At 41.9% G+C, this 25,799-nt stretch overlaps 1 protein-coding gene across 2 annotated transcripts in view; it reads right to left on the reverse strand.

The window, feature by feature from the left end:
- UVSSA (UV stimulated scaffold protein A) overlaps nt 1–25,799 on the reverse strand; it is a 262,208-nt gene that overhangs the window by 217,243 nt on the left and 19,166 nt on the right. For both annotated transcript variants that reach the window (XM_078678640.1, XM_078678639.1), the window contains exons 3-6: nt 22,050–22,380; nt 8,748–8,868; nt 7,772–8,173; nt 3,030–3,139 (exon numbers count right to left, since the gene is read on the reverse strand). In XM_078678640.1, coding sequence (XP_078534766.1) covers nt 3,030–3,139; nt 7,772–8,173; nt 8,748–8,868; nt 22,050–22,380 — 964 coding nt within the window. The remainder of the gene's footprint in view (nt 1–3,029; nt 3,140–7,771; nt 8,174–8,747; nt 8,869–22,049; nt 22,381–25,799) is intronic.

Raw genomic sequence — 25,799 nt, forward strand, 5'->3', positions numbered from 1 at the left:
AGAATCACTGTCCTTTTCATCCTGACAGCCGTCTTAGCAGGAGCCAGCATAAATCCAAAAATATACCTTCTGCTCTATACATTTTTGCACATCTGAGAAGACCGAGGGCACAGCGCCTATTGTTAAAACTGATTATGGCCGACAATTGGTTAGTAACACACATCTTGTTCCCAGTTACTATAGGTCAACCCTGCATCATGTGTCTGAACCAAGCTTGTGGCACTATGAACAGTCTGAGCTAGCCCTACGGAATATTCTACTGAGTTTTCTTGGGGTTAAACAGACTTGGTGTATCAGATTACAGTGAATGTATTTGAATCTGGTGTTACAGGAGACCTTATGTGGCTAATCTAATACACTTACCCCACTCCATATCATAAACATTTTGCTTACCTCACCTACTCATTTTTACGGTTCAACAGGAATATACCTGCATGCAAATGAACTGCCTGGCATAGTCAGCTGATTAACCTTTGACCATTACCCATGGAGCATAGTGTAGGGCTTGGACAAGAACATGAGTTTGTAGCTCATGGTCCTTGATATTGTAGGTTCTCCTAAGCACCTTAACCAGTCCACTAGAAGTCAGAAACTGCTCTCTATGGATCTCAAACAGGTCAATCAGCATGTCCACTTTGAACATGAGACCTCCTGGAAGAGTGGAAATTCCGGCATGTTCCCAGCTGCTTAGTTCCCTCACCGTGACACAGTCGCTGTGCTTCTGACTACCCAGCTGAGGAATTGAGGGTCCATTAGTAGTAACATGTCCAGTAAATCTCTTCACCTGTAACATCCTTAAGCCACCTGTACCACGTGGGGTTATTCCTTACAAATTTAGATCAGGAGAAAAACAAAGCGGACAGTCCAGCAGTCGAGATCGTAAGATCTCAATTCCTGCTGTAGACTGACCTGAGAGCTACCAGGAGCCCCACTGAAGCTAGTCAGCCATGTAATAGTGCTTGAAATCAGGAACCCCTAAACCCCCTTGCTCAACTGCAAGCTTCAGTTTAGTCGACTCCACTTGGCACCTGCCACATTTCCAGATGAAATCTTCCAACATCATATCTAAGTCCTGAAAAAACCTTCCAGGGGAGCAACAGGGGTAGCTTTGCAAAATAACAAAGGATGCAGGTGAGTATGACCCCCCCTTCGCTAACACAGTCCTTTCCATTACCAACATCGTTAGAGTTTTCCAGAATGCTATCTGGGGCCTTAAAAGAATCACTGCTTTTGTCAGATTACCATCAAGTGGCTCCTGTTTGGAATGGAAGACCTTTACACCCCAAGTAACGAAAGATAGTTTGTTCACATTTGATTGCACAGCCACCTATCTCTACCAATGGCACTGAGTGCATAGAAAATAAGCAAGATTCTGAACAGTTAACCATTAATCTTGAATATTTGTGGGTAAGAGCGATCCAAGTGGTACTGGCTCGGACATCCTAATATACAATAATATGCGATCGGCGTACAACTGCACTTCATGGATTCTATTCATCAGTGGAATGCACCATTTGCGCCACTCCAAGTGTAGCCTAATCTCCATTGGCTCCACAGCTAGAGCAAATAAATGGGTACGGGGCGGGGGGGGGGGAGGGGGGAGGGATAACAATGGACATCCCTGTCTAATTTCCCTGCTCACTGAGAATGGCGTCAAGATCAGTTTGCCTACTCCTAGCCTTTCTGTTGAGTCGGTGTAGAGCAATTTTATCCAGTCGCATTTCCACAGGACCTTAAATATGTACTGCCCGCTTAGGGCGTGCAAGACCTTCTCCATGTTCAGGTCCAAACAAGGGCAATGAGGCCATTAGGAGGAAGCAGCCTATAGTGTTCTTAATAAGGATGTACATCTGCATGTGACAGGTGGGTACATTTTCTAATAACTTGCCCCAATACATATTTTCCCATCACTTTGGATCCAGCAGCCTGAACAACTGGAGTACGTGGTTAGAGCTGCAAAACTCCTTTAGACAGAGGAGTGAGGGCAACACTTTCAGCAAGATGTTTGCCTTTGATGTGGGAAGGACTCCTTTCTCTTCGCCTCACTTGTGATAGGGATGCTTAATAAGGATGTACATCTGCATGTGACAGGTGGGTACATTTTCTAATAACTTGCCCCAATACATATTTTCCCATCACTTTGGATCCAGCAGCCTGAACAACTGGAGTACGTGGTTAGAGCTGCAAAACTCCTTTAGACAGAGGAGTGAGGGCAACACTTTCAGCAAGATGTTTGCCTTTGATGTGGGAAGGACTCCTTTCTCTTCGCCTCACTTGTGATAGGGATGCTATCACCACCTTGGTCTTGCTGTAACAATTAGCAGCCTTTGAAACCATCAAACATGAGATACTTCTTGACAGCCTACAGCTAATCACAGCAGGTTGACCTGCCACTTGAAACATAAAGGTTTGAATTAATTGTACCAATTTTATTTTTAATAAACAAGAACTTACCTTCATAAATATAGGAAGGCAAGTATAATATATATAGATAGATGGATAGATAGATAGATAGATAGATAGATAGATAGATAGATAGATAGATAGATAGATAGATAGATAGATAGACATCTAATCTTTACACTAGAACTTATTCCCTTGATGAAGATGCTTTTTCTCCTCCCGGAACAGTTTTACAAAGCCAGGCAACTAAAAGGAATGTATGTAGCTTTAACTCGGAGATGTAATTTACATACTTGCCTTCTTTGAAGCATTTATTACTTAATATAAGGCTTGACTGATGTACATTACACAATTATCATTAATTGTCTTGCGACTTCAGGAATCAATATTTTTGAAAGAATAGAAAGTTGTGCACAATTCTTCTGTACTGCACAGGATTAGCCACCCATCCGCCAATAAATAAATAAATGCTGTCAGTAAAAGTAGGAAATGCTTTTGATGGTTTTAATCAATAAAGTCAAATACAGTTTTGCCTTTAAAACAGTATAGGTTTTATGTGATTCTCGTGCCAAGTATGTATATTTGAAAAGAAATTATGTAAATTAAAAAAAATAACATTCGCCTACCTTTATCCATGACTGGACTGTTGGCCAGAATTTATTCTTTAGGAGTTTGAAGTTATCTGTGAGATTGCTTACAACAGCACTGTTATCTTCGGTCTCATGAATCTTCAAATCTAAAAAGTAAAAAAGTAACAAAATGAATACATTACTTCAAATGCACTAAAACACATCTTGCGCTCGCCCCTCACATATTGTACACAATTCAATTGGAACACTATTGTTCATTGGAAATAAATGTCTCCATTTAAGTGCCAAACAGTTACCAAACTTTCAAGTGAGTTCTTGAGTCACCAAGGGCAGTGACCTGCATTGCCATGTACAAGAACTAAAAAACACACCAAAATTCCACAGTGAAAAACTATCTTCGACCAATACAATGTAGCAAGGATGAATGTATTTTGAAAATTAAAGGTGTATAAAAATACTTTTAATTTAAAAAATGTTGCTTAAATAGTTCTGTGTTTCTATTTTGGTACTTTCAGCAGCTATGTGATATGATGTATTGTTAACAACCGATAGTGTGTAATGTACTATGACGGTGTGAAAATGAATGACCACTTTGTTAAGAGTGCAGTCATGGTAAAGCAAGTAAAAGTCCGACACTACATCAATTTCAACTGTTCAATTCGCATGGCAAAACAATGCACACCCAGATTTGGATTATTATGATACAGTCTCTCCCCCTGGTTACCCCATTAATGTTTAAGGATTCATGCGGCAAACAGAACTTTAGAAAACTCATACAATGTGCAAGTACCACACAAACATAGAATGTTTTTTAAACACAGGTCCTTGTGAGTATAACTCTCCCACTTTGGGAAAATATAGCCTCTCTGGGGGTGTTGCAACCAATTCTTCTTTGTCTACAAAAGGCACTATAAAGTAATTCAGCCACCTTTGTATTGAAACGCAAACCTAACTTAAGATCTGCGACCCCAGCACCAGCTAACAGTCATTTCTAGAAGGCTAAAACCTATAGGCTAGGCAATGGCTTCAGGACTAAGAATCCCTTTTTAGCCCAAAGCACCTATTACAATCAGCAAGCCAATGCATTTTGTCCCGTTCTTCAGGTACCCGTGTGTAACCGGAGCTATTTTGAAAAAAAGAACTGTAGGTCCACTTAGATAATAATTCTAACATGTCCACCTAAATAAGCCATGTAAACATCTGACCAGGTCGAGCACTGTCACACAAAATTAAACCAATGCAGGGAGCATCCCTAATAACACAAATAGAGGATGAGCAGGCAGGGCAGGTATACGACACCCCATCCATTCTGGATCAATTCAGAACATACTACTCCGCGCTATACACCACGAAGGTACAACACTCACAATCCGAGATTCACGAGTACCTAGACGATATAGGACTGGCCTGGTTGACAGATACTCATAGGGAATTCCTAGGACACCATATTACTGAGGACGAATTTAAAGATGCGGTCAACTCGCTACCTAATAACAAGGCCCCAGGGATAAATGGGCTACCGGGGGAGTTCTATAAAGAGTACAAAGACCTGCTGATTCCACAACTAGCACAGATGTTTGGGGAGGCTTATGAGGAGGGTGCACTCCCACCCATGCTGCGAGAGGCGCTGCTAATAGCACTTCCAAAACCTGGCAAAGACCCCACACGCTGTGAATCATATCGCCCCTTGTCCCTTATCAATATAGACGTAAAAATATTGACGAAAATAATAGCGAACAGAATACAACCGCTGCTTAAGCTACTGGTACTCCCGGATCAAGCGAGATTTATACCCACGAGGTCCACAACCCAAAACATAGCACTATATTTACGATGTACCACAGCCTGAACCCAGAATTGCCGGCGGGGGGTGCAATACTTGATGCGGCGAAAGCCTTCGATTCAGTTGAGTGGGATTTTATGATGACCGTCCTTTCCAGGATGGGGTTCACGCCCGCCTTCTTGAAATGGATCGCATTACTATACGATGAACCCAGGGCCAGAGTACGTATCAATGGGCTAACCTCCCAACCATTCAGGATCAGCCGTGGCACACGGCAGGGATGCCCATTGTCGCCCATACTATTTGCGCTCACGCTGGAGCCGCTGGCATGTAAAATCAGACAACACCACCCAGAAACTGAACTCCAATTTAGTCTTCGCCCTGTGAGCATATCCTTATATGCAGATGACATGGTACTGTACACTAGATACCCCGAAAAGAACCTCAACCCGCTGATCAGGGAATACATAAAGTTTGAACAATATTCAGGTCTAAGTATGAACTGGGACAAATCAGTAGTGATACCTTTGACGGCGGGAACCCTAGAACCCCAACTAGATTATCCATTGACATGGAGTACTGAACCGGTGAAATATCTGGGGATCTGGATACACCGCGATCCGGAGACGGTGATCAGAGCAAATTATGGAGTGGCAGTGAGCAAGCTAGAGGACCAAATTGAACGATGGATTAAAATGCCGCTATCAATGGCAGATCGTATTGCACTGCAAAAAATGATAGTACTGCCCCGATTCCTCTACCTGTTTTGGGATGTTCCTATTTGGCTCCCACAGGCCTTCTTTACTAAATTGCGAACGACGCTGCAAAGACTCACGTGGGCCAGAAAGCAGCCCAGGGTGAGCTGGAGGGTCCTCACGAAACCGTACTACCAGGGAGGCTTCGCCGCCCCCGACCTGCAACTATACTACTACTGTGCACAAGCACATCATGCACACTTCTGGACGCAGCCACACTCACATATCCCGCATATAGCTGTGGAGACTGACAGCATCCACCCGCATAAACTGATACAATACATAGTAGACCCAGTAGGGAATTACCCAAATGACATAATACACCTTGTCAAGTGCACCTCGAGAGCTTGGCATCTATTAGCAATGCGAGCACGTAAATTACCAATTTACGCACCGGCGCTGCCACTGGCGCATCACCCCAAACTGTCGGTAACACAAGAACAGAATATGAGAAAGATTCTTGGGGAGATGGGTCTTCAGACAATGGGTACACCATTCCCACATAAATTCATTTCCTGCCAGGACCCGTCTCCGAGTGCGCACCAAACGCCATTGAAACGGTTTGCCTACTTTCGATTGCGGGCGGCAATGAGAGAACTATATGATGATTTCCCGACTGCACCTATCCCATTGCAAGCACTACAGATGCTACTCACTGCGCCGACCAGGGCAGCACTGGTCACAAAATGATACACAACATCACAAAATGAGCAATATACAGACACAAATAGGGCAGTGGCACAGTGGGAGGAGGCACTTGGGGCCCCTATATCTGAGGAGGAATGGAACTACAGCTGTACACAGTTGCATCTACTTACGCCGAACTGCAATCTGCGCATTATACACTTTCGCTTTCTAAATCAGACATATTACACACCAGATAAAATGTATAGATATGGGCTTCGAGCAGATGATAAATGCAAGAGATGCGCCGCCCCTAAGACTGACTTCCTACACACGGCGTGGGCATGCCCTGTACTGGAAACGTATTGGCATGAGGTGGTGGAAGTACTGGCTCGGATGTTGGCAGACCCCATCCCCAACACACCCATGACATGTCTTCTAGGCGCTTATAGGCTCAAACTGACTAGGCGGCGCAAACTGCTGGCAGTGGCGCTCCTCCTGGCAAAAAGACGCATAGCTATTAAGTGGGGCAGTAAGCGCCCGCCTAGGTTTAAGGAGTGAGTGTCTGATATGGTATATTGCAAGGAAACACTGGGAACCTACGAAGTAGAATTGCCACAGGCATCTAGGCCGAAAGATTTTTGGCAGCCCCTTATGGAATACTTACAGAAAAAATCAGAGGCTGGATCATCGGACAATGGGGAGGATTTGGGAGGCGCTGTAATAGGTGACGCACTTGTAAACCAAGCTACAGATCGGGAAAATGTAATACGAGGCCCACCAAAAAACGTATATGTCGACATGCTGAATCACTGCCTTAGGATTATTACTGGTTTATATAATGTAAGATTGTACAGAGACGAGATGTTGTATCTGAGACTATATTGTTGGTGTATGTATATACTGCTGCCTGGTGAATCAAAAATAAAAGTAAAAAAATAAATAAATAAGCCCTGTAAACATATGCACCAGCTTCTATCGGAGAAATCCAAGACAACACCCCTGAAGTTTACCACAGAACTACACACCACAGTAGTATCTATTGTAAACAATAGTTTGTTTTTTTAAATGAAAGATCATCTTTCCAGACTTTGTAACTAGATCTCAAAACTAACCTTCACGACAAGTTATTAGCATAGAAAAGACAACACTAAGACAAATGTACTCACTACGATGAGACACAAAACGAACTTCAAAGTCTTCTACCTCACACTGAAATTCCGGACATGCACATTCTAACTTTGCAACAAAATCACAACCACTACACACCAGTCTCTACAAACTACCAGCTGCTACAACTCTAACTTAATGAAAGTCAAATATATAGGGAGTTGAGTGAGATGCATCTACAAGCCAAGACTGTGAAGCAAACTGTCCATGAATACTAACCACTTCCAGACTCTTATCAATGTAAAAAAGGTTTCAAAAACACTACAATTCACACTACCAAAGTGTAGCTGAAATAACCACCATAGCCATAATAAAGGGGATTCAATATAAACACTTGTTTTAAACACACAAGAAACAAATAAGTGAAATGGTGTATAATATAAGTTATCAAATACAAGTTCAAAAAACGTCAGCAAACAAACAAAGTTGTATACTGAGCAAATTACCTGTACAAATATCAACGCTGAGGTTATAAGTATGGGATCCAAGGCCATGATCTCTAATAAAGGATTCCTCAACTGCTGCTTCACACTCAGAGTCCGAATTGTTATCATGGTTCTCTTTTGTTTTAGATGTGTGTCCTTCTTCTTGATTTAAAGGCTTGCTTTCACCAACACTTTTGTCGGATGGAACAAAACATAGATCTTTGCTACAACAGGGTTGTTCATCATCAGTGCTTTTTGGGCCCTGTTGAGTGCAAGCAAATGTAAAAGGCATGGGGACATCCTTTGCAGTATCCACATTCTCCATTTCAACATTGTTCACAGAAAACTCAAGTGGATCTGGCATTAAGAGCTTGAACCCATTTTTCATTTCAGTCAGACTTGCTTGGATGTCTTCTGTTCTTTCTGCAAAATGATAAACAGTTGTCATAAATGAACCTCTGCATGAGGTTTAAATATGGAGTTGTTTTAAATAAGTTTATGCTACTTGCTACTTTAGGAAATACGCGTCCTGTCCCTTTCATTAACACTTTATTCTATGTGCTTTGTGAATGCATACATTAGCAATGAGAAATAACCAAGCAGAATCCAAGAAGACAATTTAAGTGTGTGCCAAAGGGAGTTTCAGTGAGCCAAAGGGAGTTTCAGTGAAACACCAAATATTAATTGTTATTTCTCAAAATTCCTAACACTACTGTAATGTTTGTTTTATGAATTTGCTTTGCATTGGCTCCTTAATATTTACTATTATAACATTCGTTTTATGACAGATACACTATTTACACAAAACAATTTTTTTCTTAATATAAATATATATTATTTGATTTAAATTTGTACAGATGGTTGTCCTTTACAGAAGATATTTCACACAATTAGCAAAAGGTCTCTAAAGAGCGTATTTATAGAGTGATACATCAAAAGTACAACAGATAATGGCATTTCATTTTGTTTTTCCCCACAAGCAATGTTTAACCCTTGCCTTGTATTTCTTTTTCAGCATTTTTTACTTTTTCCTTAAAAATATTTTCTAGTCGCTTTTGCTTCTCCTCCTCCTGTTTCCTTTCAGCTAAAGTTTTGCTTCTCACATCATGAAAATCCACCTGAGGGGGAACAAAATGAGAAACATGAAACAAAAAACAAAGTACCAAGAGAAAATAAATGACAATGAAGAATTTCAAATTGTAAGAGTGTCTGCAAAGATTGTTTATCAAGGAAGAGAAATTTGCAAACACACTTAGCAGGTATAAAACATAAATGAATCCCAAAATAAATGTGTTAAGGAAATTGGAAATTACTTACATACTATATTACATTAAATGAGAATTTTAGACAAAAATGTACATAAAAAAAAGAACTTATTTCGAAGGTGGGATAACTCTGTCTCACAAACTCTTACTGGTTCTTAATAAAAGTAATTTGTAATTAAAACACCAGTCACATACAAGTTAGACTAATGGACACCAGCACCTTCCTTTACATACCATTGGTATCCAAGAAATAACAGAGTGCAAAATGCATCAAAGTCTGATGTCAATTTGACTCAATAGGCAATAAAGAATATTAATGATTACCAAGTAGGACACACAATAAAAAGGAAAGAAACAAAGTGAGCATAAAAACCTATGAATATTCTAGTTCCAACTGACAAAACAAGGGCATACACCAAAATATTAATCTTACAATGCATTGCGAAAAAAGAGGCAAATGTGCAGCTAAACTTGTGTTCAAAATGAGTCACTATGAACTTTAGTAATTCTAGATTCAATATCGATTAGGCATGTAGGTTTCTGCTAGGAAAAACTGCATTAAAAATCTGTCAACACGTCAAACTAGCCATGGTATGTGCATCACAGACATGTATTTTTATTTTAAATAAATAAAATAAACAAAACAAAAACATAGATAAAACACTGAAACTCTGAAACAAAGACTCTAAGAAGCCGGCATAGAGGGGACTGCTCTAGACTGGATCGCGACCTACCTTCGAAACAGAACTACTGTCATCCATACCCCACCTTTCTCATCCAAACCATACTCCACAAAAGCAGGGGTCTCTCAAGGCTCGATTATCTCATCCATGCTTTTCAACATCTACAAGATGTCATTACCTGTACTGATAAATCAATTTCACCTCACATGCCATAACTATGCAGATGACATACAAATACTCCTTCTACTGGAATGCCACAAAAACATTGGAAACTCCCCAATTTTCAGTTGTTTCAGAGCCGTGGATCTGTGGATGACTTGGAGCCACCTTAAATTGAATGCTTCCAAAACGGAAATACTCACGTGTGGCCATTGGAAACATTATGACCCGCTTGGCCTGATGAACTGGGTTCACCACCCAAAGTATAGAAGGAAGTGAGAAACTTCGGAATGACCATGGACTCCAAGCTGTCGATGAATGCCCAAGTGGACAAACTAGCAAGATCAAGCTTTGTCACTATAAAAAACTGCTGCAACGAATTTTCCATCATTTGGGATTTCCACACAAGGTCCAAGCTACCATCTTCCTTGTTCTGTCCAAACTCGATTACGCCAATGGCCTCTACCATGGATCACCTTTAAAGACCATGAAGACTACAATGGATTCAGAACTCGGCTGCCAGACTACTCTTGCATATCAAACCCCAAGACCACATCTCACCTGCCTTGAAAGCCCTGCATTTGTTACCGGTTGCCAGAAGATCCACGTTCAAGTTGCTTTGTATCACCCACAAAGCAATACATGGAATGGGATCGCTCTTCATCAGGAATAAAATCACCCAACACATTCAACAAAGGAACCTCCGTTCTAAATTTGCACCTCGCCTCAAAATCCAAAGATATAAGAAAAAAACATGGGTGGCACATCCTTCTCTGTTCAAACAGCCAAACTAAGGACTCTTTACCACCACCCCCCCCCCCAACATAAGACACACGGACAGCCACCTGGTCTTTAGAAAAATGTTCAAGAATTGGCTATTCCTTACATAAGCACCATACGCAAGCAAAAATGTACAGCATATCCCTCTGTATATAATCATTTATTTTTACTATAGATATGTAGCTATCTTTGTGTATTGCTTTGTATAAACATGTAGAATAATTGTGTTAAAAAAAGAAGATTAAAGTACAATAACACTTGAAAACCGGAGTTTATCTAGTGCATCTTTGGTCTACATGTACTTCTTCCATTGTGCATCTATGTACCTTCCATGTACTTGGATCTGTGTGTTTGTTACTTTTCTCCTGAAAAGCATATCCAATGCACTACCCTATTCCTCATCCTATACCTCTATCAATATCTTTAATCTACATATCTACCTCCTTTATGCATCTATATAATTTCAATGTACTTATGGATCTAATTATCTAGCACTGTCTTCTAATTCAGCATATCCAATGCACTACCCTATTTCTCACCCTAGACTTCTCTCAATATATCTTCTAACCCAACTTTCTGACTCATCTCAAACTTCTTTCTACTACTCTTTCCAATGCACTACCCTATTTCTCACCTTATACATCTATCAATATATCCCCTACACCCACTCTCATTTATCCCAAACCCCATACCACTACTATGATCCCCAAAATAACCCTTTCTAGACTCTCCCTTACTCTACCCCTCCATGCATCATCTGATACCTCTTCTACTATACCGATCCCAAAAACAAACCTTTCTACACTCTTCCCTCTGACTATTCCCCTCCACGACCTCTTTTTACTCCTCCAAAAGCCTCCTCCTACTGCTATGACCTCCAAATTCTTCTCTCTGCTATCCCTTCACTATCATTGTCAATCAAAATAACAGACTAACATGTTAACTTCTCAAATTTCATATCCCACTATACTAATTCGCCACTAATCCTTTATGGGTCCCAGAGTAGCTTGCAACTCGTCAAAAAAGTGCTTCAAAACCTCAGAGGTAAGCAAGTATTATATAAATACAAACCTTTTTTGCCTCTTTTATCCCTCTACTACCTTTCTCTATCCAACCGAATAACACATCCACCACTCAAACTACTTTACTATTTCACTATACTAATTTTCAACACTAATCCTTTATGGGTTCTGGAGTAGCGTGCTACTCGCCAATAAAGCGCTTCAACACCCATCAGGGTTACAAGCGCTATATAAATACAAACCTTTTTCCCTCTTCTCCCCTGCTGCTACCCTTTTCTAGGGAAATAACTTAATAACATCCACCCCTCAAATTACTTTTATGGGTTCCGGAGTAGCGTACTACTCACCAGAAAAGAGCTTCAACACCCCTTCAGGGGTAACAAGCGCTATATGAATGCAAACCTTTCTCCCCCTTCTATCCCTCCACTATCCTTCTCACTCCAAGTGAGTAGCGTGCTACTGCCCAAAGAAAAGATGCTTCACATCCCATCAGGGGTAACAAGCGCTATATAAAATACAAACCTTTTTTTCTCTTCTATCCTTCCACTATCCTTCCGAATCCAAATAACTGACTAACCAATTCACCACTTAAATTACTTTCATATTTCACTATACTAATTCAACACTAATCTTTTATGGGTCCCGGATTAGCGCGTTACTCACCGAAAAAGTTATTAGACGCCTCGTCAGGGGTAGTAAGCGCTATATAAATGCAATACAATACAATTAAATACATCATCTATACAAATTTACTCCAAGATGTAAAACCTGGTAAACGGTTACATTGTAAGTTATCTTAGAAAGCCTACAGTCTCCCTTAGAGAAGAAATTCTAATTATGCTAGCAAAATTTGAGGATTTCAGATTAGGCAAAATTCGAAAAATGTCTCAAAGTTTTGCATTATTTGTAATGTCATAATTTGTTTATGGCAATGGACATTTTGTGTTAAAAAATCTCCTTAAATACAGGGGGACTGGTTTGCTCAGAAACTATTATAACTAAAACCTTTTCAACTCAAACCAGTCTCTTGCAGGTAACGCAAAATTCTATTGGCTTTGCCAATGCTTGTTTATGTGGGGCCTCTAGGTTTGGCTCAATGGACTTCTGGTTCTGGTCCTCTGCAAGTCCCCTTATGTTATGGTCTTCTGAAGCACTGGTCAGCTATTTTTCTTGGTCTCCGTTTATCCTGGTGACAGAACACCTCTGTATGGGTTGATACAGAACTTTTCATAGAGGTTAAGGTCACAAGGCCCACACATACTTCTAACCTCTTGTGCTGTTTGCATAATCAGAGTTACAACACAGCTAAGAAGGCATTCCTACTGCCTGCAGCACAGGGCAGATTATTTGGGGTCATGGACAACAAGTCTTCATGGTCATTTTATTCACTTTCTCTAGTCAAATTGGCTTAACCCACCACACACCACCTACACTTTGGCTGCTGCTCTACAGTGCCAGAGTATGGCTAAGGGAAACAGGATTGTGTGTTGCTAATGCAAGTTGCGCATGCATATCTGTAAAGATGTTCAAAACTGTATGTATGATTCAGTAATACAAAGTCTTTAATCTTGGAATTAATGTTCTTAGAAAATATAAAAAGGTGGTTAGAATGCTCCCCAAATTTGCCTTGATTGTATAAAGGCTAGATTTGCATTCAAAATAAAATGAACCTAAAACTATTTGCAACTTGAAAACAAATGGTGACAGTTGCTTAACTATTGTGCAATTTTTAAGGGCAAATTTGAATATTATTGTCTTAAAGCATAATGTAATCATTTGATAAAACGTATTTGATGCATGCCAGTATTAAGAAAAAAATAACAATGAAATCACTGAAAAAAAGGCTACAGCTCTGGATAATAACTGGAATACTGTTACTACTATTCTGGATAGGTTGAGTGACTGTCTTTTTCTTGCTTGTGAATGAACACTATCTCCCAGAACGCTCTGCAGTATCACATGTGAACTTGGTACTGAAATATGTACATCTCATCGTGAACAAAGAGACCTGCCTTATCTGAACATTACAACGGTTCCAGTTCCTGACGGAATAGTTTGGAACAGAGTTTCATATGATGTATTTGGTCCCTCTGAACTTTTAAAAATACCATATATTTTCAAAATTCCTTTAAATTATATCATCACCTCCAGTACATACTCCGACGATTGGGATTTTGAAACGGTTAATAGCATGTTGTCTGATTTAGAACTATTTGCAGCATTTACAAAAAATGAAATGTCTGATGATTTTGATACCATGTACTGTTACCAACATTAAGGTCATCCATTTCTGCATAAAACAAGTGCACCATGTAATGTTTTCACATACCACCGATGGGTACATTGCCCAACACCACCGAAAGGTAGTTAACAAACGTTTGCACAAAAGTTTGCTTATTTTTCTGGGTTTCATACATCAGATCCACGCTCATATTATCATATGCTTGCACCTACATCTGCGATGAAAGTATGCTCACTAACACGAAACAGATATACTATGCATCCTTTATTGTCCGACTGTCTGAACAGGGTTTCAACTTATGGAAAAACATTATAGACATAAAATCATGCTGGCGTACTGAGGAATGGCAGGTTCCGGGGACTGAGGCACTATTTAGATCATGCTTCATACCACAACAGATGATTTTCCTGAACAATACTGTGCAACAGACTTCCTGTTTTGGGTTAGCCAAGATTAAGGACTTGAACACACCTCGTATTCCCTCACTTTCACACCTGGAGGGATGGTAGAACTATACAGAAAATGGTGAAGGTGCACTCAATGACATCGTGCATGAAGTGTCATACAATTCAACAGACCCCAATTGGAAGGGATGGTTAGTTTGGCATATCGACAAAAATAGGTGTCAGTCAAGATTCAGGGGTACCACCGAAGGGTTTAGTATCCATAGGCCTGACTTACGCTATGTACAATGAGAACATCCGGGGGTGTTGACATCATACAATGTTAGGAAGTTATGCCTAGATTGGCTAAGAACCTCGACACTGTCCCAGGTGAACCAACACTTGTTCTTACTCTCACATGACATGGATCTTAGGGATTTTTTATTAGGTCCCCGAAATCCACGTCAGTAACGCTTCCTATACACTGTTTATAATGAAATTTGGCAAATCTCTCAACAGGAAGCTGTGGAGAGATTGCGTGAAATTGACAGAATTAACTTAGAAAAGGCTTTGCCTGTGGTTGACAATGGCATGACCACACTAACATCCAGGATTTATTCACTGGGCAAAATTGTATCTTCTGCTTTAGATACAATGGAACAGGATCTGTCCATCTTACAACATGGACAATCACAGTTACATTCTATTGCATCATTAAGCTGGACTCTACAATCATTGCATTGATTGTGCAATCATTGCGCTCTGGTTAAGTGCCCTGTCTATAATCTGCATATAATTTGACTACAAAGCAGATAGCAATGACACAAAGGGATGCGAAATACGATTGACAGTGTGCTCGCGGGTGTTGGGTCCTGAGGCGGAAGCCGGGACTGCTGTGTGAGAGAGCTGACTAACTGCTTTTAAAAAACTTATTTTTACAGTGTAATTGTGTACTTCGTATTGCTTTTAAAAGACTACTTTTTAAAAGTGTATTTGTGTTTCACTTACCGATCGCTCACTCTGGGCACACATTCTAACTGCTTCTGTTCCCGCCCACTAATTCTGCTCGCCCCATTGCAGCCGACTAGGCGCTGCTGGGTTTAGAGCGTAAGACACCATCTTAGGTGAGGAGCAGGCGAGCGGCACAGTGCTCGGCCCCTCCCACCTCTACGGCCATAAAATGAAACCCCCCCGGAAGCGAATCGGGCGCGTCGACGGCGCGCCAAAGACAAGCCCGTCTGCGCCCGTCCGCGACCAGCCGGGTCCAGGGGCATACCATACCGCCCGACCTCTTCACTACCCCAGGGCCGACCTTTTGGAGTGCAATAACAAAGCTCAGGGACACTTATCAAGGGAAACACTGAGCTGGCTCTGCAAGTATGGCACTCTGCGTCAGGGATGTCACCTGACCACCCCTGCAAACAACCAGGTACAGTCTGACCTACCCCTCCAGTCGCTTACTATTTTTTATTTAAACACTCGCTCCCTTGTCAAGCACCAGATGGACATTTTTCTGTTGCTAGACACGGAGAAACCAGACATTCTTTTACTTACAGAAACGTGGCTAACTCCTGCCTCCGCACCCGACATAATTGCGGCTCTGCCACCTAACTACTATATCATTCAGGCAGACCGTATCACGGGGAAAGGGGGGGGGGGGAGGAGTTGCGGCAATTATTCGCTCTAGTCTGGCTGTCACCACCCTTACCTGTCTGACGTTAGAAAACACAGACAACCTAGTGTTAAAAATTGCCACTCCCCACATGACAATAGCATGTGTCCTCTTGTACAGACCCCGTACCTCGATGCCATCGTTCCCTATGGCCCTAAGCGACCAAGTTGCTAATCTGGCACGCGATCATGCCAGGATCTTCCTAGTAGGCGATCTAAACTACTGGTACAAAGATCCCTCGGAGGGCCCTCAATCGGCCGAACTGACTGACCTTATGTCCAATTTAAATTTTAATCAACTAGTGCTTTCTCCTACCCACTGCAAGGGTCACATCCTAGATCAGGTGTGGTCTAACACCACATGTGTAACAACCCCGATAATCTTGCTATGCCTTTGGTCAGACCACCTAATTCTTAAATTTAAAGTATGTATCACCCCCACTAGGACCACCGCGCCAATTGCCGGCGGGCTAGCTAGAAATTGGAACGCAATGGACAAAACCGCTTTTTTACAGTCACTAGCTAATGCCATCCCTCCCCTGGACAGCGATATAAACTCCTCAGGACCCACTCTTACAGGCTGGCTACAAGCGGCTAGCAATCTCCATGCCCCGTACTAAAGAATTAGACTGCCACGTTGCGCCGATGCCAATAGATGGTTCTCCTCTGACCTGAAATCTAGGAAATTGGCCCTGCGGCATTTAGAACACCTCTGGCGCCGCGAATACGACCCTGAGCTAAAAACTAAATACATAAGGACTAGAAAGGACTACATGAATGCCATCTCCGCAGCAAAGGCGGATTACTTTTCTTCCCGAATCCTAGATTCTTCAAACAAATCTAAGGATATTTTCTCTATCTTTAATGAACTGACGAATTTGGACAATGTTCGCCCCAAGGTAATTCCTACCCAGCCTCTTTGTGATTCACTTAACATCTACTTCAGTGACAAAATTGCAGACATTAAAGCTAGCATTCCTCAACCTGTGTCCCCAATCACGACCGGTATGACAATTAAGACCAGCACTGCCACCCTTACTAATTTTTCGCCTATAACTCAGGTCCAGCTCTCGGAACTACTGACAAGAGTTAAATCCGGCTCCCCATCAGACATCTGCCCCCCCCGCATCCTAAAAGAGTGCTTCTCCACCTACCCGGTCCCTGTCCTTACACTTTTAAATGACTCCCTTACTTCGGGCATAGTTCCATCAGCTTTTAAAGAAGCCACGGTTATACCTCTTTTGAAAAAACCTGGGGCTGACCCAGCTTGTAAGGCGAACTACCGGCCCATTTCCTTACTGCCCTACCTGGCAAAAGTCCTGGAGGCACACGTGGCTAAATGCCTATCTAATTTTCTGGAGGAATCCGCTTGTTTCGATCCCCACCAGGCTGGATTCCGGCCAGCACACTCAACAGAGGCAGTGGTCACCACAGTTTTGGACACGCTGCGGGACTGTGCCGATAGACGCTCCCCCCAGGCCTTGGTGCTCCTAGACCTGTCGGCCGCGTTCGACACGGTCGACCACAACATCTTGGTCGACCGTGTCGGACAGGCCGGCATACGGGGCATGGCGGCCGGCTGGTTGAGGTCCTTCTTGGAGAACCGCTCTCAAGCGGTTCGCCTGGGAGACCTAGCCGGCGTTAAACAGTCCATCATATGTGGAGTGCCACAGTGCTCCTCCCTGTCACCTCACCTCTTCAATATATACATACTCCTCTTATTCAATCCCTTCGAGACAAACAGGTGAGAGTTTTCAATTATGCTGATGATTTACAGCTACTCTTTACCATCGATAATTCTGAAAACTCCATCCTTCACTTCCAGTCAACCATGAGGTTCATTAAATCCTGGATGGACCAAAACCAGCTGAAATTAAATCCAGGAAAAAACGAATTGGTCCTAACCTGGGACAGCGCCAAGTATTGGGGCCCCCATTATTGGCCATCGGATCTGGGTCAAGCCCCGCCACCTTCACCATCGGCCAAAACGCTTGGAGTCATCGTGGATTGCGACCTCTCATTAAAGGCACAAGTGGGCCAGGTGGTGTCTAAATGCTTCTTTCAGCTAAAAAAAATTCGGAAGGTCCGGCGGCTACTAACGTCGGAGGCAACCACCCAGGTTGTGATCGCCACTGTTCTGTTCCATCTGGATTACGCGAATGCCATCTACCTGGGCCTGTCCAACTATCTACTTAAACGTCTCCAGATGGTCCAGAACTATGCCGCAAGGCTGATTCTGAAGCAACCAAGATGGCATGCAGCTACTCCCCTACTCAATAAACTGCACTGGCTTCCGGTCACTCAATGCTGAGCTTTTAAAGCAGGTTGCATGATCTTTAAGTCCCTGTACGGCAAAAGCCCTAAATTCGTTGACCAACTAATCACCAGATACGTTCCATCTCGCAACCTCCGCTCTCTCCACCAGGGCCTCCTCCAGACCTTCCCTTTCAAACTCAAACGTGCTGGTGGCCGTAGGTTTGCAACACTTGCCCCCTGCCTGTGGAACACCTTTCCCTTGGAGATCCGGAACTGCCAAGATCTCCTCTCTTTCCGGAAAGCGTTGAAGACCTGGCTATTCAGACAAGCATTTTAATTAGCTCTCCATTCCTCACCCAGGTCCATGTTACGGTTCATCTCAGCGCCAAGAAACTAACCAGTGATAGTGCGCTCAATACATACCTTAATAACATAGCATAACATAACAATGCTGCGCATTGAGAAATTAGACCAATTACCTTTTACTGTGGCAGAGGCACCGTCCACAGAATGGTTAATTCATGGCCATATAACATTGCCAGTAACAACTTTCCAGTTTCAGTATTGCCTAGAACACCGCCTGCTAGACCGGCATGAAGCAATGGGTAGAGAATTCATCCATGAATCTTGGGAACTACTGCATAGATTTAGATGCAGGAACGGGGACACTGAAGTGTTTCTCAGCTGTACAGACTGCGAGAATTCTTTGAGTGGATATCTCATTTGCCAGAATATTATGCTTCACGGGCCCTATAACGGTTCAGTAGCTAATTTATCCGGTCATTTGAAGAGTTCCCTAGCTGCCGTGATTAATCCAGTGTTCAGGCTGCTCTCAAATGGGAGTTACTTAATGTAGAATGATCAAGGTTGTTGTGGGAGGGTTCCAGGCATCGCATATCTTGTCACTAAGTTCCAGGGTTACTAGTTGTATGCAAGTATTGTTTCTTTTGACCCACACAGTCATGGGGGCTCCGTTATGGCCTTTGTTGAATGTTTACACGGTTTGATACACTGAGCTGAATGAAAGTCATGATTTTACAGAAAGATGTGCCCTTGACCTCAACCCGAGAGACTTTTGATCTTCAGGTTGCAAGGGTCTCAGCTGAGACACAGGCACTCGTAAGAACGAATTGCCCTTTCCATTTCGGAAAAATGGTACAATGTACCTCTAACAAGTCTGATACGAAGTGTGTAGTACCATATGTTCTAGACTGTTAGGCGCCTTTCAGACAGTCTTCAGAGTGATTCCAGATTTCATACACTCTATTATTTGGAAGCATTTTAGGAGGGCTTCCGCAGATCCTGCTACTGATAGTGGTTATCTTGATTTTTATATTTTTACTACACAATGGACGTCCCAGTCACCAAGGAAATGGAAAAAGCGCTCTTGGAGCGATGTTACCGTGATCGCATGGTACTCCACCTTGGCACACCTCGACTTCGGGAGCTAAGCGAGCCTTGGTTCCTATCTTTTCGACCAGTCTGGATTGACTGTGTTTTGCCTGTCCTCCGCTGCTTGTTCTGCAGATAGGAATGCATGTTGGACCTCTGTCTAACACTTCCATCCGTTGCTCCACCAGACGTGGATGCATTGCTGGACCCATTAAAGGCCCATGTAGGGCTGTGCCCTCAGCGTATTCCCATACTAAGGGCTGGTGAAAGGTGCACAGGAATTGTTGGAGGGGCAGGTAACCACCCTACGGGGATCCCTGGTTGGAGGTACTTTGAAGGGGGTCACGAGTCACATACAGGTGGATCCACCCCTCGGGGGGGAGGGTACACAGGTGACTGATGGCGGGGCCCGGGATGCAATGAGCAACAGAAGAAATTCAAGAGAGGATGTTTGGAGGGCAAGTGAAGGTGAGAATGGGGATATAGAGGAGGTCGCAGAGTAAAAGGGGAGGAGTGAAACAGGTGAGATGGTTTTAGGATGGCAGGGGAGAATGAGCTGTATGGTTATGATAAAAGCTATATATTTGCATTTATGTTTGTTAATAAAGTTAACTGTTGCAACCTTGTCCTAATAAAATGGCTTTTTACATTTCGAAGAAAAGCGTGGAGTGTAGCTATTACGCAAAGGCCTCTATGCTGTGCTTTGATGCGATTCATGCCCCTCTCCTCTGCACACACCCTGCCTACCCCAAGCACATTCTTTACACTTGACCTCAAGCACATTCCTTACTCAATGTAGAAAACAAAGGCAACTCTCAATAACAACTGTACTTTTGAACCTAAAAGTGTCAATCCAAAAGTGGTCACAGGTTATAATAAAGGGGAACACCGCGTACGTGTAAAACAGTGTTTACGGAAAATGGACAGAGCATTGTTTATCATTTTACGGGAAACAACAATGTTTGTTTTTTTAGTGTTATTTCGTAGAATTAAAAGTTACTGTTGGTAGTAAACCCCAGGAGCTAAAATAAGAGTTGCACATATGTATTGTAAACTTGAACTAAGCAGAGTACATATTTGCTTCATTTTATCGTTTTATATGCATATTAAATAGCACATATATTAAGAAACGAAAACTGTCATGAAAAGCTAACAAATTCATTACAAGGACATGTGTCAGAAAAAAGCGATGTCAGGGTAAAGAAAGTACCTTGGGATTTTTGTTTATAGTAGCAAACACGAACACCAAGGTGTTTTCTTAACAATGATAGTTAAAATGGCAGAACATTTACAGCCAATTCAATGTAAACCATCGGTCACACAGCACACAACTGAAAACTTGACAAAGGCACTTCCTCCAAACTGCAATATTGAACACTTTGAAGCCAGCATTGAGACAGAAAACTGAAGTTGTCCTAAAACGCTGTGCTAAAATATATACTTTGAAGCCTCAATGTGGAAGGGGGTGTTTCATAATAGTCTGTGGCTGGGTAGAAGTTGATTTGTTTAGCTACACACCACGGGTGTTGGAAAATAACGTATGCAATTCGGGTACATCGCACAGCATCGCTAAGGCAATGGCTCGTAAACCATTGGATACAGAACAGTTAATTACTATTTTTAGTAAGTACTCAATACCGAGTTTATTAAGTTCATAAATGGTTGCATGTAGTCTAATCTACTGCCTTCTGTAAATCGAACTTCCAACACATGTAAATATGCTAGGCAATGTTTCCGGCATCTGTAATCTCGGTTTCCACCATCCCGCTTCACTGCTGAAATTAATACATTATACATGGCTGAAAAAAATAAAGATCTGTGTGCCTTGCTGCTTTCAAAACAAGCCGCCTGCACGCCCCTGCTCGCTCCCGAGGCAATACTCAATGGGAGTGTACTTGCGAAAAAAGGTGGCACATGTACCCACCAGTAGTCATTTTCAGGCTACGATCTTTAAATGACACATATATAAGCCACACAAAAGCATGGGAGGAGACAGATCCCACAAAGTACAGACAACAGAATGCCTAACAGTGCACGCGCTGTTTAGGCTTGACCTAAATAATATTGAAGGTGACCATGGCAAACAAAAAGGAAGAACTCAGGAAAATCCGAAACCATGCGGCTTCAAAAGGTAGATTATTCAGTGAGCTAAATTTACTGATCTTGTCTATTAATCTGTAAATCAGAGACAGTATTTAAATTAAAGCCATATCTATTCTCACATAGGGGAAGATAGTACTAGAGTTTTCTGTAACCATGCTTGGCAGTGACCTTTTTTGGCATAGAAAGCATGCTGATGACAACTCGTCTCAAATGTATAAAGTTGATTCTTTAAGTATATCCTACTTTAGAAAGCATCCGAAGTAAGAATAATGTACACTGCATGTTTCTCAACTTTGAGTAATCTGATGAACCAAAGAAATATGTTAGAAATTAGACACATTACCTTTTTGTTCTGCTTTAAAAAGTGATAGCCCAACGATAATTTCTTGTAGGCCTCTCCATATTTTTCATGCCATTCCTGAACCGCCCTAATTGCCATTTTCTTCAACTTTTGAGCCACTTCCTTTGGTGGTGGAAGCGGCTGGTCATAGTCCGTTTCTACAGTGAGCTCTAAGAATTCCTGGAAGTTAGAAATTACCAACGTCCGAAACTGATGTGACCGACTGAACAATTCATCCACAATCTGAAAAGCAGAGAAGCGGATTTCTGCATGCTCCTCGTTCAACTGGGTAATGAGAAGATGATAAACATGACTGATATACTCATCCGATGACCTTTAAGAATGAGAAAAAGTACAATCATTAATTAATTAAGCATTAAGGAATTGTAAAATATACTTTACACATTTTTATGTAGACATGTATGTCCAATCTACTGTTCAGTCTAGGCAGTGAGGCTCGCCTTGCAACAACCAGAAAAACATAATTTGAAACAGATGCTCAGAAACCAAAGAAGCCATTTCTGTATATAAGAATGTTTTTACAAACAACTAATGAAATACAAACACATAGGATGAGCCATAAAGAAATTAAATCTACAAAAAAGGTATAATTTATGCATTTTTAATAACACGGTCCTTAACTGTGTACTAGCATTCATTTAACAAATAAAACGAAGAGTGGAACTGAAACAGGGGAGCATCTCACTTCCAGATTATACAGGGCGTGCCTTGCACTACTACAACATGATGCCAAGATTTGAAATGCATGGACAACCGACATGGGATAGCCTATCACCGATAAGGAATGGAAGGGGTGTTGCAAATAAATTAAGCTAGTGTCCTGCAACTTCAGGCACAAACTTCTACATGTTAAGGTACTTCGACAGGCCTATGTTATGCGGCATCAGAGGGTTATAATCAATTAGCACCTATTTTACCATTTCCCCAAATGAAACATACAGGCTGCTACGTTTATACACATGATTTGGACCTGTAGTGCGATTAGCGCTTACTGGCAGGAGGTACATGACATACTCCAATGAATGACCGGACGCAACTGAAACCCTCACCCTTGCTAGCATTGATGGGCTAAACAGATACACTACCCAAAGGTAAACGCAGATTTGTAGCAATTGCAATGCTTCTAGCACAGCAGGAATTAGTGCTCCACTGGGGCACTCAAAAACCTACAGTTAATCTATGGCTCAAGAGCATGTCCTACTGTGACACCACCAATGACTTATACGCAAGCCTACTGCCACCTACATCCCGCCCCAAAGACATTTGGCAACCTTTAAGAGACTATCCCCGACAGCAAGCAGAGAAAGACACACAATCTATCGAAGGGGGCAGGAATAGCGTCAGGCGATTAGCATACTGGAGAACTGCTTGAGAGAACATGGCAAATTGATTATTGATGACAGGTGGAGGGTTTATAATATCTGCAATCTTTAGATATTATTCAGTGGGGAGTAAGCAGCTATGTACTTATAACTGGACTACTAACACGACTGTGGATGCGGAAATATCTGTTGTACTGGACATGATACGTTTTATTTGATTAGAGAAATGTTGGACTATCACATCTTCGTTTTGCCATATTTCACTGCCTCTGTATGTTGTTGCAATAAAGAAATTTCAAGAGAAAAAAAAGAGAGGAACTGAAATAAGGGTTTACCTCCCCTCATATTATTTCAAATTAAGTAATGGCGGCATTTTGTGAAGGTGGCTATACCAAATCATATATAAAGCAGTATAATTATGTTATGCTAATTTGTAGAGTGCACCCGAGAGGGTATCCTGGATCTAGGTGCGAGTCTAACCTAACCTAGGGACTGGTAGGACTGTTCAAAAACACAGGTCTTCAGCTTCTTGCGGAATTCAAGAAGTGAGGAGGAGTCTCTTATGTGTAGGGGCAGGTCATTCTACGCTGTAGGAGAAGGTGCGACTGCTGGATCTGGTTTTCTGTATCCGCAGGATGAGGATGTGCGCATGTAGCAGTCCAGACGAGCTTAGATGTCTAGAAAGTTTGTGAAAGCAGATGAGATTGCTGAAGTATGCTGAGCCAGTATTATGCAGTGCCTTGAAAGTGTGGGTGAGGAGTTTGAATTATGCTCATTTGTATATAGGGACCCAGTGGAGGTCCTTCAGGTGTGCGCGCGGGGTGTGAGGTTGTGAGTGATTTTGGCCAATGAGTTCTGAATGGACTACAGCCTTCTGGTGAATTGTTAGACATAGAAGCTGTTCCCGTAGTCCGTATTGTGCAGCTGTAGTTCCTTTTTAGATTTGACATGGATGGTAGTAGCACTACTCACTAATGCACTAGTCACTGCAAACATATTGTATTCTATATGTAATTTAAGGGGCAATCTGTCAGTATCCCTCAGCAATTGGCTACTTTTGCTCGGATCGGTCAGCCTCAGGCTGTACACCTTGTTACTCATAAACTTCAGGTCAGACCACAGACGTATTTCAGTCTCAACATTTTTCTAATGGCTCTTTGGCTGTGTTCTTTCACCTCCACTGTAACGCATGAGGGAGTATTTATTGTATGTTACAAAAGTAGATGCTGACAGACGTATCTAGAACTCGATGCTGCAGAAAAATACATAACGTTTTTCTCTCTCTGAACATCCAATTTTCAGATGCATTTGTTCATCTGTACAAAAACAAGCACAGTGAAGTCAACAGCACACTGTACAAAATTCAAAAATATTGGCTGTCAATGCATGTTGAAACAGTAACGGGTCAGTCAGTGTTGGATGAAATATGGCAATTTCACTTAAGTCCTGCTAATTTGCAATATACAGTTTTACCATTGGTTTGGTGATATAACCCGTATCTTGAGCATTATTGATATAAACATTTGATAAATGATAACAGGGATGACATTTGTGGGGTGACCAGGGACTACAATGGTGATTTATTCATACACCGACACTTCAGTTAAAGCTCTTATAGCAGATATATTAACAACGACATGCAGACACTTGAAGTCTTCAAACTAAAAAAGAGGATGCTGTGAGTCACAACATAGTCATATGAGGCAGTGAGCCTAGGAAAATGGCTTGGTGCACAAATTACACATCAAAGAGTAGGGACCACGTTTTCAGAACTGCAGGAAAATGCAGCATAAATCTACTGGACACTCATTTTTAACAGCTTTGAGAAGCAATTTAATGGTAACCCATTTTTTTGTAGAAGTTCTCAGTGGTGTGCATAGTACATGAGCAACTGCTCATAAGGTCTCTTATTATCTTGTGTGTTAAGAGCCACTTAACGCCCTCACGGGCACCCCAGTCTATTTAACCTACTCTTTTCTTTTTTATATGTACAGTACACCACTAACTTTCTAAACAACTCAAATGTTTAATGGCAAATTCAAGAGCAAATCTTTTTAGAGATCTCTTCTACTTTCCCTGGACTTTTTTGTCCCAAGAGATGCTCACATTTGAAAATCCCTAAATCACAAAGCTAGACATCACAGTCATTTTACATGCGAAGCATGCTCGTCCTGTGAAACACTCGCTCGGAGATTATATTTTGTGAAGTAATTGACAAGCAATACCTTGCTGGAACTCAGCCTGCTGCCTACATGAGGTCTTATTATGTTTGCTTCATGCAGGTTTTGAGTTTCTGGCAGGATGTCGTTTGCTCACCATGTACATTTTATTTTATTTATTTATTTTATTTAAAGAGTTTTGTATAGCGCGAACAAGACCCTTGGGTATCAGAGCGCTTTACATTGCATGA

The sequence above is a fragment of the Lissotriton helveticus genome, chromosome 2_2 (assembly GCF_964261635.1).
Source record: "Lissotriton helveticus chromosome 2_2, aLisHel1.1, whole genome shotgun sequence".
Taxonomy (NCBI): Eukaryota; Metazoa; Chordata; class Amphibia; order Caudata; family Salamandridae; genus Lissotriton; species Lissotriton helveticus.